Source organism: Macaca thibetana, chromosome 19 (genome assembly GCF_024542745.1).
Source record: "Macaca thibetana thibetana isolate TM-01 chromosome 19, ASM2454274v1, whole genome shotgun sequence".
Classification (NCBI taxonomy): domain Eukaryota; kingdom Metazoa; phylum Chordata; class Mammalia; order Primates; family Cercopithecidae; genus Macaca; species Macaca thibetana.
Window position 1 is genome coordinate 25,711,728 of NC_065596.1, and position 16,190 is coordinate 25,727,917.

General features: G+C 50.1%; 1 protein-coding gene across 2 annotated transcripts in view; it reads left to right on the forward strand.

Annotated features, from left to right (window-relative positions):
- Nucleotides 1-16,190, forward strand: part of CLPTM1 (CLPTM1 regulator of GABA type A receptor forward trafficking) — an 81,593-nt gene that overhangs the window by 47,868 nt on the left and 17,535 nt on the right. For both annotated transcript variants that reach the window (XM_050772112.1, XM_050772111.1), the window contains 3 exons: nucleotides 1,461-1,573; nucleotides 12,250-12,373; nucleotides 13,604-13,762. In XM_050772112.1, the coding sequence (XP_050628069.1) occupies nucleotides 1,461-1,573; nucleotides 12,250-12,373; nucleotides 13,604-13,762 (396 nt within the window). The remainder of the gene's footprint in view (nucleotides 1-1,460; nucleotides 1,574-12,249; nucleotides 12,374-13,603; nucleotides 13,763-16,190) is intronic.

Consider the following 16,190-nt stretch of genomic DNA (forward strand, 5'->3'; position numbering starts at 1 on the left):
TTTGACCCTGGAGCCCCTACAGTGCTGTCCTGTACTTTGGGAGATTACAGGACAGAGCTCTTGCTGGTGAAGGGGACAGGAGGTGACAAGTGACACATTTAACAAATGTGGCCCCTCTGACCATGCTCCTGGGGCATTTGCTATCTGGTGGGTGAGGTGAATGGAGAAAACATTGCAGAGGAGTGGACTGGGGGCTGTGGAGGGGAAGGCCAGACACTGGCGCCTCAGAGGGAAGTGGGTTTGGATGACCTGAGTGTCCAGGGTGAGCCCTTCAGGCAGCAATGGCTACACAGGTGTGTATCACACCCCTACTCTGTGCCGCTGCGGCTCCCGAGCTGACCATGACCATGGCAGCCCTGGTCCTGCCTCTTGAAGGCTGATGGCTGAGGGGACAGCTGGGAGGAGGGGTGAATGAGAACAGGACTGGGGAGCTAGCAGGGTGCACGAAGGGTGAGCAGGACATCCCCTTCCAAACCTGGCATTCTGAGAGTCTCTGATTGTGACCCTCTGTGTCTGAGGGAAGAGCCCTCCTCTGGGAAGCCGTGCCTGGCTCCCTCGCCCGCCCCCCTTCCCTCTGTCATTCTGCTTCTGCGGTTGTCCTTCCTGAGTGACCAGACAAGTGGCTTCACCTCTCTGAGCCTCCCTTTGCTCAGCAGCCAGATGGAGCTGGTCATAGTTTTGGCCTCAGGGTTAGTGTGCTCTGTGCTGTCACAGACATGTCCTCTGGCCGTGGCTTATGGTAGCGGCTGATAGTCTGATTGTGTTTTTCTGTGTCTGTCTCACCTGCTGGACCAGGGGCCCTTGGAGGGCAGGGCTGGGCACAGAGGGGGTCTCAGGAATGGTTTGCCCAGGGAAGGCCCTTTCAGCTAAGCCCCAGCCTTGAAGAATCTGGCACCTGCCATGAGACTCCTTCTGTTGTTGTCCCCAATAGCCACCTCCTTGCATCCTGGCTCCAGCCCCAGGGAGCAGTGGACAGTCATCAGGATCAGACTGTGTCTCTAATCTTCTATTTCTGCACCTGCTGCTTCTCTCACTTCCTCCTTTGCGCCACCAGCTTGCTATGTTTTAGGTCACAGCTCCAATGCCCTCTCCTCCAGGAAGTTGCCCCGACTTCTAGGCTGGACCAGGTACCTCTCGGGGCTCCGGCATTCCAGCCCCGTTCTGGACAGTCACTGTCTAGAGATGAGTCTGTCTCCCCACTGAGCTGTTGAACCCCAGGAGGACAGCAAAGGACTCTCTAGGTCACCACTGGGTCCCCAGCGCAGAGGAGGTGCTCTGGGAGTGTTTTCCTCCTAAAACAAGAGGGCCCCACCTTCCCAGGTGCTTTCACTGATTCATTCTCCAGTTATTGATAAGCAGCCACTCTTTGCCCAGCCTGTGTCTGGCCTTCATGTGTGATGGTGTTTAAGATAGCCCCTGTGTCCATTCTCCCTCCTTACTCTGGCCTCTGTCCCCCTCAGGTGACCAGCAATGGCAGCATCGGGAGGGACCCGCCAGCAGAGACCCAGCCTCAGAACCCACCGGCCCAGCCGGCACCCAATGCCTGGCAGGTCATCAAAGGTGTGCTGTTCAGGTGAGCAGATGGGACTTGGGTTTGTTCACCGAAAACATTCAAATAAAAGTAAGGAAGAAAGGAAAAATCAGCTGATCAGCTGAGGATGGTGATCATTACTGTATCGGTAGAGATACTTTTTTTTTTTTTTGTATGATGGAATATTTTCTAAACCTTTGTTTTACTCTGGTAAAACATATTGAAGTAGGGAGTCTCCTTGAACCTGTTCTGGTTTGGTGGGGGCTACCTGATTTGTAACAAAATAAAAACACAAAAAATACTGAAGTGGTTTGCTAGGACCTTTGTAACAAGTAAAACAAACTGAGTAGTTTAAACAACTGAAATGTGGAAATTGACTGTCTTACAGTTCTGAAGGCTGGAAGTCCAGGATCCAGCTGTGGGCAGGGGCAGTTTCTTCTGTGGCTTCTCTCCTTGGCTTGTAGAAGGCCATCTTCTCCCTGTGTCTTCATGTGGTCTTTCCTCTGTGTGTGTCTGTCTTCTAAGCTCCTCTTATGGGGACACTAGTCATGCTGGCTTAGTGCGCACCATAATGACCTCACTGAACCTTACTTTTTAAAAGACCCTATCTGGGCCAGGCACAATGACTCACCCCCATAATCCCAGCACTTTGGGAGGCCAGGATGGGAGGATCGTTTGAGCCCAGGAGTTTGAGACTAGCCTGGGCAACATAGTGAGACCCTGTCTCTACCAAAAATAAAAAAATCTGGCCGGGCGCGGTGGCTCACGCCTATAATCCCAGCACTTTGGGAGGCCGAGGCGGGCAGATCATGAGGTGAAGAGATCGAGACCATCCTGGCCAACATGGTAACACCTGTCTCTACTAAAAATACAAAAATTAGCTGGGCGTGGTGGCACGTGCCTGTGGTCCCAGCTACTCGGGAGGCTAAGGCAGGAGAATCGTTTGAACCCGGGAGGCAGAGGTTGCGTGCGCCACTGCACTCCAGCTTGGGTACAGAGTGAGACTCCATCTCAAAAAAAAAAAAAAAAAAAAAAAAAAAGGCCAAGTATGGTGACACGTACCTGTAGTCTCAGCTACTTGAGAGGCTGAGGTAGGAGGATCACTTGAGCCTTGGAAGATTTTTTATTTTTATTTTTGTAATGGAGTCTTGCTCTGTTGCCCAGGCTGGAGTGCAGTGATGCGATCTCAGTTCACTGCAACCTCCGCCTCCTGGGTTCAAGCGATTCTCCTGCCTCAGCCTCCCAAGCAGCTGGGATTACAGGCATGTGCCACCATGCCCAGCTATTTCTGTATTTTTAGTAGAGATGGGATTTCTCCATGTTGGTCAGGCTGGTCTCAAACTCCCAACCTCAGGCAATCCACCTGCCTTGGCCTCCCAAAGTGTCGGGATTACAGGCGTGAGCCACTGCACCCAGCGCCTGGCTAATTTTTTTTTTTTTTTTGAGACGGAGTCTCGCTGTGTCTCCCAGGCTGGAGTGCAGTGGCGTGATCTCGGCTCACTGCAAGCTCCGCCTCCCGGGTTCATGCCATTCTCCCGCCTCAGCCTCCCGAGTAGCTGAGACTACAGGCGCCCGCCACCATGCCCGGCTAGTTTTTTTTTTTTGTATTTTTAGTAGAGACGGGGTTTCACCGTGTTAGCCAGGATAGTCTCGATCTCCTGACCTCGTGATCCACCCGCCTCAGCCTCCCAAAGTGCTGGGATTACAGGCTTGAGCCACCGCGCCCGGCCTAATTTTTTTTTTTTTTTTTTTAGTAGAAATGGGGTTTCACTATGTTGACCAGGCTGGTCTCGAACTCCTGACCTCATGATCTACCCACCTTGGCCTCCCAAAGTGCTGGGATTACAGGCGTGAGCCACTGCGCCCAGCCTGACCCTCGGAAGTTGAAGCTGCAGTGAGCTGAGATCACACCACTGTACTCCAGTCTGGGCAACAGAGTGAGACCTTATCGCAAAAAAAAGTTAGGGGACCCTGTCTCTAAATCCAGTCATGGTGGTGCTGAAGGTTAAGACTTCAACATATGAATTTCAGGAGACATGGTTCAGCCCACATCTGCACGTAATATCAATTTTACAATTTTAACCTATGTTTTCATTGTAACCTTTTTTTTTTTTTTTTTTTTTTTTTTTTTTTTTTTTTTTTTTTTTTTTTTTGAGACAATCTCACTGTGTCACCTAGGCTGGAGTGCAATAGTGTAATCTCGGCTCACTGCAGTCTCTGCCTCCTGGTTTCAAGCGATTCTCCTGCCTCAGCCACCTGAGTAGCTGGGATTACAGGCATCCGCCACCATGCCTGGCTAATTTTTGTATTTTTAGTAGAGATGGGGTTTTGCCATGTTGGCCAGGCTGGTCTTGACCTCCTGACCTCAGGTGATCCACCCGCCTCAGCCTCCTAAAGTCCTGGGATTACAGGCGTGAGCCACCACGCTTGGCCCATTTTAACCATTTTTAAGTATATAGTCCTGTGACATTAAGTACATCTCCACTGTTGTGCCCCCATCACCATTATCCATCCTGAGAATTTCCTCTTCCCAAACTGAAATTCCATACCCGTCAGACACCAGGTCTCCATTTCTTCCTCCTTGCAACACCTGGCAGCCACCTTTCTATTTCCTGTCTCTTTCACTACTCTAGTTAGCTCCTGTATGTGGAATCAGCATTTGTCCTTCTGTGACTGCCTGGTGGTGACCCTTTTACCTGTGGGTTCACATGCTATTCCTGGGCAGTGGAACCCCAGGGCCTGCTTTTTCAAAGCCCAGCTTCTCTCCAAGGCCCTGGGGAGATGCTGGGTGGTAGCGGGAAAATATGCTTGGCACTGGGTTCTATCCTTCCTGCCTAGACCTGGTGACAGCCACCTTCTTTTCTCTGAGCCTTTGTTTACTCCTCTGCAAAATAGATATTCCTTTTATTTTTTTTCTTTTTGGAGATGTATTTTAGCAAAATAAGAGACCACACCGTGCAATTAGGCAGTCAGCTCCCCTTCTTATCAGATAGAAGGAATTGCACAGCAGAGATGTTTAAAACAATCATCCCGCCGGGTGCAGTGACTCACGCCTGTAATCCCAGCACTTTGGGAGGCTGAGGCAGGCGGATCACGAGGTCAAGAGATCGAGACCATCCTGGCCAACGTGGTGAAACCCCATCTCTACTAAAAATACAAAAATTAACTGGGTGTGGTGGCGCATGCCTGTAGTCCGAGCTACTTGGGAGGCTGAGGCAGGAGAATTGCTTGAACCTGGGAGATGGAAGTTGCAATGAGCTGAGATTGCGCCACTGCACTCAGGCCTGGCGACAGAGCTAGACTGTGTCTCAAAAAAAAGAAAAAGAAAATAGGCCGGGCGCAGTGGCTCAAGCCTGTAATCCCAGCACTTTGGGAGGCCGAGACGGGCGGATCACGAGATCAGGAGATCGAGACCATCCTGGCTAACACGGTGAAACCCTGTCTCTACTAAAAATACAAAAACTTAGCCGGGCAAGGTGGCGGGCGCCTGTAGTCCCAGCTACTCGGGAGGCTGAGGCAGGAGAATGGCGTGAACCCGGGAGGCGGAGCTTGCAGTGAGCTGAGATCCGGCCACTGCACTCCAGCCTGGGTGACAGAGCGAGACTCCGTCTCAAAAAAAAAAAAAAAAAAGAAAATGAAACAATCATTCCCTTGGCTAGAATGTCTTCACGTGGCCATGGTCAGCTGCACAGGAGGCTGGGAAATGTGGTCTTTAATCTGGGAAACTGAGCACCCTGCTGGAAAGCAGGACTTCTATTACTGAGGAAGAAGAGGAGAGTGGTTTTGGGGGGGCAGCTACTTATCTCTTCCGTAAAATCTTATTACTTGTTTCCCTTAACTTATAATTAATGTGTGTTTACTTTACCAAATTAAGTAGTTCAAACAATACAGAAGAGTGAAAAGAAAAAAAGCAATGAAAAAGTGTAATGTGGGGTGAGTGCTGTGGCTCACGCCTGTAATCCCAGCACTTTGGGAGGCCAAGGCGGGCGGATCACCAGGTTAGGAGATCGAGACCATCCTGGCTAACATAGTGAAACCCCATCTCTATGAAAAAGAAAAAAAAAATTAACCAGGCATGGTGGCGGGCTGCTGTAGTCACAGCCACTGGGGAGGCTGAGGCAGGAGAATCACTTGAACCCCGGAGGCAGAGCGTGCAGTGAGCCAGGCACTTCAGCCTGGGTGACAGAGACTCCATCTCAAAACAAAAAAAGAAAGAAGAAAAAGTGTAATGTATCGGTGGCCATCCCATAAGCACACACTTTTGTAATTGACCCTAAATGGGATTATATATAGATGCTCACAGATAAGAGTTGTTTAAAATAGAGAAAAAATTAGGAGGCGGGGGGCAGGTAGTGTCAGACAGCGTGTAAGAGCACAGCCCTGCTAACATATCAGCCCTGCCACCTCTGAACTCTGTGGCCTGGTCAGGTGATCACCCTTCTTGAGACTCACTTTCCACTTCACAGACAGGAATCTTGACAATTAGGGTGCATCAAAAGGATTCCAAGATAATTCGTGTCAACTGAGAGGTGCGGGACCTGGCACACACTCAGACGATGTCGGCCATGATTCCTTTTGTTGTTCAACGTGAAAAAAAAAAAAACCAGGGCCGGGCGCGGTGGCTCAAGCCTGTAATCCCAGCACTTTGGGAGGCCGAGACGGGCGGATCACAAGGTCAGGAGATCGAGACCATCCTGGCGAACCCGGTGAAACCCCGTCTCTACTAAAAAATACAAAAAACCTATCCTGGCTAACACGGTGAAACCCCGTCTCTACTAAAAATACAAAAAACTAGCCGGGCGTGGTGGCGGGCGCCTGTAGTCTCAGCTACTCGGGAGGCTGAGGCGAGAGAATGGCGTGAACCCGGGAGGCGGAGCTTGCAGTGAGCCGAGATCACGCCACTGCACTCCAGCCTGGGAGACACAGCGAGACTCCGTCTCAAAAAAAAAAAAAAAAAAAAATACAAAAAACTAGCCAGGCGAGGTGGCGGGCGCCTGTAGTCCCAGCTACTCGGGAGGCTGAGGCAGGAGAATGGCGTGAACCCGGGAGACGGAGCTTGCAGTGAGCTGAGATCCGGCCACTGCGCTCCAGCCTGGGTGACAGAGCAAGACCCTGTCTCAAAAAAACAAAAAACAAACAAACAAACAAACAAAAACCTTAGGATCAGCCTGAGCAACACAGCAAGACCCCATCTCTTTAAAAAACTAAAAAATTAGCTGGGTGTGATGGTGCGCACCTGTAGTCCCAGGTATTAGGGAGGCCGAAGAGGGAGGATCGCTTGAGCCCAGGAGGTCAAGGCTGCAATGAGCCATGATCATACCACTGTACTCCAGCCTGGGCAACAGAGTGAGACTGTGTCTCAAACAAACAAAAACCTTAGGAAATATATAGTGAAAGAGTTAAAAGAAATAGCTCATGAGGCCGGGTGCAGTGGCTCATGCCTGTAATCCCAGAACTTTGCGAGGCCAAGGCGCGTGGATCACCTGAGGTTGGGAGTTCCAGACCAGCCTGAGCAACAGGGAGAAACCAGTGTCTGCTAAAAATACAAAATTAACTGGGCGTGGTGCCTTGTGCTTGTAATGCCAGCTACTCAGGAGGCTTAGGCAGGAGAATCACTTGAACCTGGGAGGTGGAGGTTGCAGTGAGCCGAGATCGTGCCATTGTACTCTAGCCTGGGCAACAAGAGCGAAACTCCGTCTCAAAAAAAAAAAAAAAACACAACTCATGATCCCTGATATAGTCACCGATCACATTCTAGACTAGAGCAGAACCGCCTGCCTGGTGTCCTCCAAGAGTGTCACACAGGACACTGAGAAACTGTGCAGGAAAGAAACCTCCCCACTCTGATAAGTTGCAAAACTGACATGTGTGCCTCAAAAATTCCTGCCATGTGCCCTAAGCTTCTGTCATGGGCCCCTGTCCCTTATCGTCTTCACTTCATCTCCCCTCCCCATGGCCACGTAAAGACTTCAGATTTTCTTATATATCACCTTCTTTTTTTTGCATGCTGCAAGCTGCTCTGCATGAAAATTATTTTTATCTTTCCCTTCGTTTTTACATAAGCGATAGCCTGTTTTACACACTGTTCTGCTCCTTGATTTTTTTCATTAACAATATATCTTCGAAATCTTTCCACGTCAGTGCATAGGGAGCTTCCTTCAGAGAGACATTTTTAATACAAGTCACACTGTAGGCTAATTTCCTTTCTTAGAACGAGGCAGCATCAAACATCAGTTCGGGTGGGTGCTCAGAGACCGTCTTGGCTGCAGTTCTTAAAATGGGATTCAGGGTTTGTTTTCAGGGGCCCATGAACTCCTTGTAGTTTGAAGCTGATTATGCAGGAATAGCCTTTCTGGATAGCGGGTGGTGTCTGTGGTGTTTGTGGTTTTGAGCACATGTGGTTACCTGGAGTGGGAGGTGGAGCAGGAACTGGGTATATAAAGGAACGGGGTGGGAGGGAGAGTTTTGATTATACGTCTTTTCATATATTTAAAAATGTTCTGAACCTGTGAATGTAGAATACCTATTTGGGTGGGAGAGAGGATTTAATGTCTGTTTTCTTTGCTTACTCAAGTGTATCAGGAAGCATTAGAGAGGTCCAGTCTCCTGCAGGCCTGGGCGCATGGATGAGGGGCTGTGGCCATGAGCCCTCTGAGAGGGTCCACGGAACTGTGGGCATGTAGATACACACAGATGTTCTTCAGGTGACTAGGGGTTTGGAATCCAAAAAGGCCTGGCCTTGTTTTGCACATGGGAACCTAGAAGCCCAGAGGGGTTAGGACCCCCACAGGCCACACACTAAGCCAGGGGCAGAGCTGCCTGGAGGCATCACTGCTTCCACACTCTCCCCAGGTGTGTTTACTAAAATGAGAGCCTCTGCTGGAGGCATTGGTACCCCAGAGATTGCCAGGTCCAGGCCTTCCCCAGCCATGCGTATCAGGGACTTCATAGGGAGGTAGCAGATGGCTCATCTGGGCCATGGCCCCTGAGACCCTGGACTCCAAGGCCTCGTGGCTTCTATAGGCAGAGGCAAGTCCCTGTGCCTGATCCTGCCCCGATCAGGGCTCAGCAGGGAGGCACCCCACCCACAGTAGAATTCACTCATAGTGTTTTTCCACTCCAAAGTTTTTTGTATGCATTTTTCCTATGATTAAAATAACAGTAATAGCTAACACTTCTAAATCACGTATTGGGTATGTCTAGGTTCCATTCTGAGGTACGCGTGTGTGTGTGTGTATTTCAGATATATATACACACTATATAAACATCTATATATATGTAATTTAATGCGTGTAATGCTTACAAACTACCCTATGAGAGTAGGAGCTGTTATTATCTCCATTTCAACCACTGAAGTTGACCACTGAGGTCACAGTAAGCTGGGCTCGTAACCTCTTCTGCTATATGGTTATCATACCGGTAATTAATAAGTACTTGAATCATTTAATAATCACATGGCTGCATGCAGCTGAGAAACCTCCATTAACACGGTAGAGATTAATTTCTCTCTGATATACCAGTCTGGATGGAAGCAGACTAGGATTCAACAGTCTTCAGTGACCCAGACTCCTTCTTGCTGTTTGTTCCACCATTGCTAGGTTTTTCCCTTTATCCTCATAGCCCAAGACAGCTGCTGAAGATCCAGCCATCACATCCACACTCCAGGCAACAGGAGGGAAGAAGAAATCAATAAGGAATATTCCTTCTCTTTAAGGACTTTTTTTTTTTTTGAGATGGAGTCTTACTCTGTCACCCAGACTGGCATCCAGTGGCGTGATCTCGGCTCACTGTGACCTCCGCCTCCCAGGTTCAAGTGATTCCCCTCCCTCTGCCTCCTGAGTAGCTGGGATTATAGGTGCCTGCCACCACGCCCGGCTAATTTTTGTATTTTTAGTAGAGATGAGGTTTCACCATGTTGGCCAGGCTGGTCTCAAACTCCTGACCTCAAGTGTTGGCTTCCCAAAGTGCTGGGATTATAGGTGTGAGCCACTACGCCCAGCCTCGTTTTGTTTTTGGTATCTGTTGTTGGTGCTGATTCTCACTCATAATATCTTGTTTGCTTTTGTGCCTGGCTTATCTCTGTCTGTGTCCTGATCATTATACTTGAAAAGTTATTTATAGGAATTTCAGGGCTAGGATGAGCATATTTTTCTACAGAGAGGATTGCCTTTGCTTCTGCCTGGGGACATTACCAAGTCCCAGGTTTCTTTGCACCAGGTTCAGGTCTTGAGCTGCCCTGCATGACTCCTTGTCCCACGAGTGGCCTTGCATACTTGGCCCTGCATACCTGGTGTGTAACTCCTGGAAATGAGTAGGTCGCCTGGTTCCCTCCTTCCTAGGGGTGGAGCCTTGCGCCTTGCAGGGTCTTAGTTTTCTGTAGGGTAGGTCTCTGGTTACCTCATACGTCATATGTGCCCTGGGCTAGCATTTCTTTTTTTTTTTTTTTTTTTTTTTTTTTTGAGACGGAGTCTTGCTCTGTCACCCAGGCTGGAGTGCAGTGGCTGGATCTCAGCTCACTGCAAGCTCCTCCTCTCGGGTTCGCGCAATTCTCCTGCCTCAGCCTCCCGAGTAGCTGGGACTACAGGCACCCGCCACTTCGCCCGGCTAGTTTTTTGTATTTTTTTAGTAGAGACGGGGTTTCACCGTATTAGCCAGGATGGTCTTGATCTCCTGACCTCATGATCCGCCCGTCTCGGCCTCCCAAAGTGCTGGGATTACAGGCTTGAGCCACCGCGCCCGGCCGCATTTCTTTTTTTTGAGACGGGGTCTCGCTTTGTCACCCAGACCAGAGTGCAGTGACGCGATCATGGTTCACCGTAGCCTCAACCTCCTGGACTCAGGTGATTTTCCCACCTCAGCCTCCTGAGTAGCTGGGACTGTAGGCATGGTGCGCGCTGCCATGCCTGGCTAATTTTTGTATTTTTTGTAGAAACCATGTTGCCCAGGCTGGTCTTAAACTCCTGGGCTCAAGCGATCCACCTACCTCTGCCTCCCAGCATGCTGGGGTTACAGGTGCGAGCCACCGCACCCAGCCTAGACCAGCATTTTTGTCACCTATCAAAACACCTAGCAGATGTCCTCAGACACATGAAGAAGCTTATAGGGCTCCTTTACTTATTTTTTTTTTCCTAGACCTGCAAATCCAGGATCCTTTACTTCTTTTTTTTTTTTTTTTTTTTTTTTTTTTTGAGACGGACTTTTTGCTCTTGTCGCTCAGGCTGGAATGCGATGGTACAATCTCGGTTCACTGCAGCCTCCTTCTCCTGGGTTCAGGCAATTCTCCTGCCCCAACCTCCTGAGTAGCTGGGATTACAGGCGCCTGCCACCACTCCTGGCTAATTTTTGTATTCTTAGTAGAGACGGGGTTTCACCATGTTGGCCAGGCTGGTCTCGAACTCCTGACCTTAGGTGATCCACCTGCCTCTGCCTCCCAAAGTGCTGGGATTACAGGCGTGAGCCACCGCGCATGGCCCATCCTTTACTACTTTAGGATTCCTACTTTCCCTTCAGTCTTTGCCTGAAGGTTTGGTAGCCTACAGTCTTGTTCATTCTTCAGAGCTATTTGTATATATTCATATGTAAACTTGATAAAAATTATATGCATGAGAACAAATATGAGAATACGTGAGCAGCATATATTCTCATCCTATCAATATGTATAATTATAAATATAAAATACATTGATGTCTTCGTAGTGTATTAATTTTTTCAAGCTTTTTCAATTCTTTCCATTGAGAGGGTTGGTCTGAATAATTTAGCCCACTGTTACTAAAATTGGAACTAACCTATCGCTTACTATCTGCTTCTCCAGAAATTCCGCTGAAGTTCAGAAATGTTGCTCTTTCTAAGCTTCTGTGCCTTCGGGCTCATTGCAACCTTTGCCTCCCAGGTTCAAGTGATTCTCCTGCCTCAGCCTCCCAAGTAGCTGGGACTACAGGCGCATGCCACCAGGACCAGCTAATTTTTGTATTTTTAGTAGAGACGGGATTTCACTATGTTGGCCATGATGATCTCGATCTCTGACCTCGCAGTTTGCCCACTTTGGCCTCCCAAAATGCTGGGATTACAGGCGTGAGCCACCATGCCCAGCCTCTATACTTTTTAAGTTATTTTAAAATGTGTAATTAAATTACTATTGACTATAGTTGCCCTGTTTTGCTACCAAATACTAGATCTCGTTCATTCTATTTTTTGTAGCCATTAACCATCCCCAGTTCTATGCTTTTGAAGTGCTGGGATTCCAGATTCTTCCTTTCAGAAATGTCATGTTTATTATTATGTTTTCTTTATTTCGTTTTTCTTTTAATTCACCCATCTGCACACTGAAGGGGTTCCAGAGTCTTAGTATCCTCTCTGGGGGGTCCCAAGGGGCTGGATGGCAGGTTTCCCAGACTGAGGTTTCAAGAGTCAGCCCCTGCAGCCCTGTGGTCACCAGGAGCTCTTGGAGGACTTAGAGTCAAGGGTCTGCATGCAGACCAGGGCAGTGCCAGCCCCCCCTGCACTGGCAAACGGTGGCATCTGGGCTCCCTCCCCAGATGTGGTCTTTGGGGACATCTTGTCTTCTTGCCAGCCCTGTGACTACCTTCTCAGGGCCTCCCTGACTTGGTCACTAGCCCCAGGTCAGGTGCCAGCATGTGCCAAGTCAGAAGGAAGTCAGGCGGGTCTGTTGCAGAGACCCAAGGCTTGGGGACTCACCACCTTGCTGCTTCTCTCCTCAGGATCTTCATCATCTGGGCCATCAGCAGCTGGTTCCGCCGAGGGCCGGCCCCTCAGGACCAGACGGGCCCCGGAGGAGCCCCACGTGTCGCCAGCCGCAACCTGTTCCCCAAAGACACTTTAATGGTAACTGCCAGTGGTAGGGCAGACTTGGAGATGATGGGGCAAGGAGGGGTGGAATGTGGAGGAGTGATGTCAGCAGTCGGGACAGACCAGGTCCCTGCCCACTGGCAGGTCTAGGAAAACAGGTCCAGGGTTGAGGAACTCTAGGCCCATCCCCAGTACATGAGACCTGTGTCACCTGGGTCCATCCCCAGCACATGAAGCCTGTGTCACCCAAAAGAAAAAGGAAATTCATTTGGTTAAAATATCTAACCAGGGTCTTTGGATGTCGTATTTCAAAATATATTCAGCCTTCTAAGGTTGCAGCGGGATATGTGCAAGGGAGGTAGTGTGAGAGGTGGGGAGGGCGGGGAACCAGCAGAGGCTGGTGGGAGGTAGGCACAGAAGGAGAGGAGACCTGCACTTCCACAGTGGGCTTGGGCATGGGCAGGGCAGGGCTTCAGGAGCGTCCAGAGCAAAAGTGTTTAGACCTGTCAGTCTAGGCTTTTCTGAGCAAACATGGCCATGGGGGCTTGAGAAAGGAGGAAGTTCTTGTTGGGTCACAATGGTTTTGTTGTGTTTTTTTTTTTTTTTTAGATGGAGTCTCATTCTGTCACCCAGGCTAGAGTGCGGTGGCATAATCTTAGCTCACTGCAACCTCCTCCTCCCGGGCTCCAGTGATCCTCCTACCTCAGCCTCCCGAGTAGCTGGGATTACAGACATGTGCCACCACTAATTTTTTGTATTTTTAGTAGAGATGGGGTTTCACCTTTTTGGGCAGGCTGGTCTCGAACTCCTGACCTTAAGTGATCTACCTGCCTCAGCCTCCAAACATGCTGGGATTACAGGCGTGGACCACCATGCCCGGCGGCTGACAGTGCTTTTGTAGCTCTGGACTGCTTTGTCCATAGCCTGCAGAGCTCTGACCAGGAAGGCCCAGCAGCCACTAGGGCAGGAGATCATTCAGGGAGCTTCTGCCCCTTCCTACCCCTAAATTCTAATTGGCAGACTGGCCAGTCTCCAAGTGTTCTTTGTTCATTGACTTCACAGGTTCAGACCAGGACAGACATGGTGGTATGAGAAAAGAGAAAATATGTTCTCTCTGCTGCTCTTCCTCTCTCCTCTCCCCTGCCCTCTGTAATTACTGTTCCTCTACGTGTGCTGACCGCTGCCATAGCTCTTCATCTACTCTTTAGCCAGCCTGCAAAGGCTCTCAAGAGAGGGCCTGAGCTCTGTCGCCTTCTGTCCCAACAGAACCTGCATGTGTACATCTCAGAGCACGAGCACTTTACAGACTTCAACGCCACGTCGGCACTCTTCTGGGAGCAGCACGATCTTGTGTATGGCGACTGGACTAGCGGCGAGAACTCAGACGGCTGCTATGAGCACTTTGCTGAGCTTGACATCCCACAGGTGGGGGCAGCTCTTGGTTTCTGGCCCCATGGCTGCTTGACTGGCACTGAAGGACCTTTCCTCCAGTCCGCTCCTTGCTGAGACAGTGTGGAGTTTGGGCTCCAGGCTTGGCCCTTCCTTGGGCTCACACGCTCTGTGACCACAGGCTGGTCCCTGAGGTCTCTGGGCTTCACTTTCCCCTATGAAAAAGGTAGATATGGGTGGAATTGGCCTGGGACCCTGCTGGCTACCTCTAAGGTTGTGCAGTCCTTGACTTGAAACCAGTGAAAGATTAGTAATTGTCCTTGGGGATGTTTGCCTATCACCGGTTTATCAGGCAGCCCCATTTCAAAATAACATTAGTTAATGTTGATTGAGCTAAGTGCAGGGTACTAAGCTAGGCTGACTCATGGAAACCTACCAGAAACCCTCTGAAGCAGGAACTGCTATTCTCATTTGACATATGAGGAAACTGAGACATAGAGAGGGAAGGTCATTTACCCAAGGCCACATTGCATGAGAGATTCAGACTCAGGCTCTATGGCTGTGGACTCTTGCAGCCCTAGGCTCAAATCCTGCCTCCTCCTGGAAGCCCTCCCTGACCCCAGAGCACTCAGACTTGGTTAAGCACCCTCTCTGGGTTGTCACACCTGCTGGACTTCCCCATCCCAGCCCACTCTGGGGCCTCACTGGGACTCCTGCATGGGACTGTGAGCCTTGTGATAATAAGGCTGGGCTGCCTAGATCACTTCCACATCCCCAGCACTGCCCAATGTGGGGCTGGGGACAGAATCAACAAGTACCGAACAAGTGAAAGGGACATCTCTTTGGGGCCTTCTTTGGCTGAGTCCAAGATAGCTGCCCTCATTCCTTTCTCCCCAGCAGGCCTTCTCAGCTTTGGGGTGGAGGGCACATTTCTGTTCTATTTCTGTCTGGGTGGCTAGAAGCAGAATGTGAACACAGTCTTTTTTTTTTTTTTTTTTTTTTTTTTGAGACAGCGTCTCGCTCTGTTACCCAGTCTGGAGTGCAGTGGCGCGACCTTGGCTCACTGCAGCTTCCACCTCCTAGGTTCAAGTGGTTCTCGTGTCAGCCTCCTGAGTAGCTGGGATTATAGGCACACATGATCACACCCAGCTAATTTTTGTATTTTTTTAGTAGAGACAGGGTTTCACTATGTTGGCCAGGCTGGTCTTGAACTCCTGACCTCAAGTGATCCGCCTGCCTCAGCCTCCCAAAGTGCTGGGATTACAGGTGTGAGACACCATGCCCAGCCATCATTCTTTTCTTTTTGAGATGGGGTCTTGCTCTGTTGCCTAGGCTAGAGTGCAGTGGCACAGTTATAGCTCACTGCAGCCTCAACCTCATGGGCTCAAGCCATCCTTTCACCTCAGCCTCCCAAGTAGCTGGGACAACAGGCATGCACCACCATGCCCAGCTAATTTTTTGTGTTTTTCGTAGAAATGGGGTCTCAACATGTTGCCCAGGCTGGTCTCAAACTCCTGAGCTCAAGTGATCCTCTCACCTCAGCCTCCCAAAGTGCTGGGATTACAGGCATGGACCACCCCACCCAGCTGGACTTTCTGACCTGCACTGAGAGGTGGCTCCCACAGAGACCTCAAGCCCAGCCCCCAGGCCTTGCCCCAAGATCCAAGGAAGGACCAGGGCCTGGCAGGCCCAGCAGGGGGATCTGCTTCCAAGGGCTTGGATCTAAGTTGAAGCTTCAAGGTGGGGTCTGAGTGGACTTAAAAGGCGGGAATGCTGGGCACAGTGGCACGTGCCTGTAAGCACAGCTACTCAGGAGGCTGAGGTGGCAGAACGGCTAGAGCCCAGGAGTGTAGAACTGTAGTGTGCCACGATCACAACTGCAAATAGCCAGTGCACTCCAGCCTGGCCAACACAGCAAGACCCCATCTCTAAAAAAGACAGGAGAGTGAGGAGAACACAATGGGACCAAGTGAATCCGAGCTCTGCTCAAAGATCAGAGAGGTTCAGTGCTCGCCTTTGTCTCCACTCAGTGCCCCTGGACAACTTGCCTCCCTTCTCGAAGCCTCAGTTTCCTCATCTGTATCAAGTGAGAATAGTCCCCCTTCCCTGGGAGGCAAGGAGACTTGATGAGATAATGAGGAAGACTTGGGCAGAGAGGGGCTAGCTGGAGGTAGCAGGGAGTAGCACCCAGGAGCCCACAGACTGGGTTTCCATCTGCATACTTGCCACACACTGTATGACCCCTTGGCATGAGCCCCGTTTGCCTCATCTACAAAATGGGGTGGTAACATGACCCATTGCATACGGTTGACATGTTACATGTGTGTTAACTCATTAGATTAGGGAGCTATTGTCTGAAGTGCCCAGGGCAAGGTCTGGCCCGTAGTAGGAGCTCCATGTCGGTCAGCTGCTTCTTCCTGTTGAGTGAGCTTAACGAGAGCTTGTTGACTGAGCTGTGTGCCAG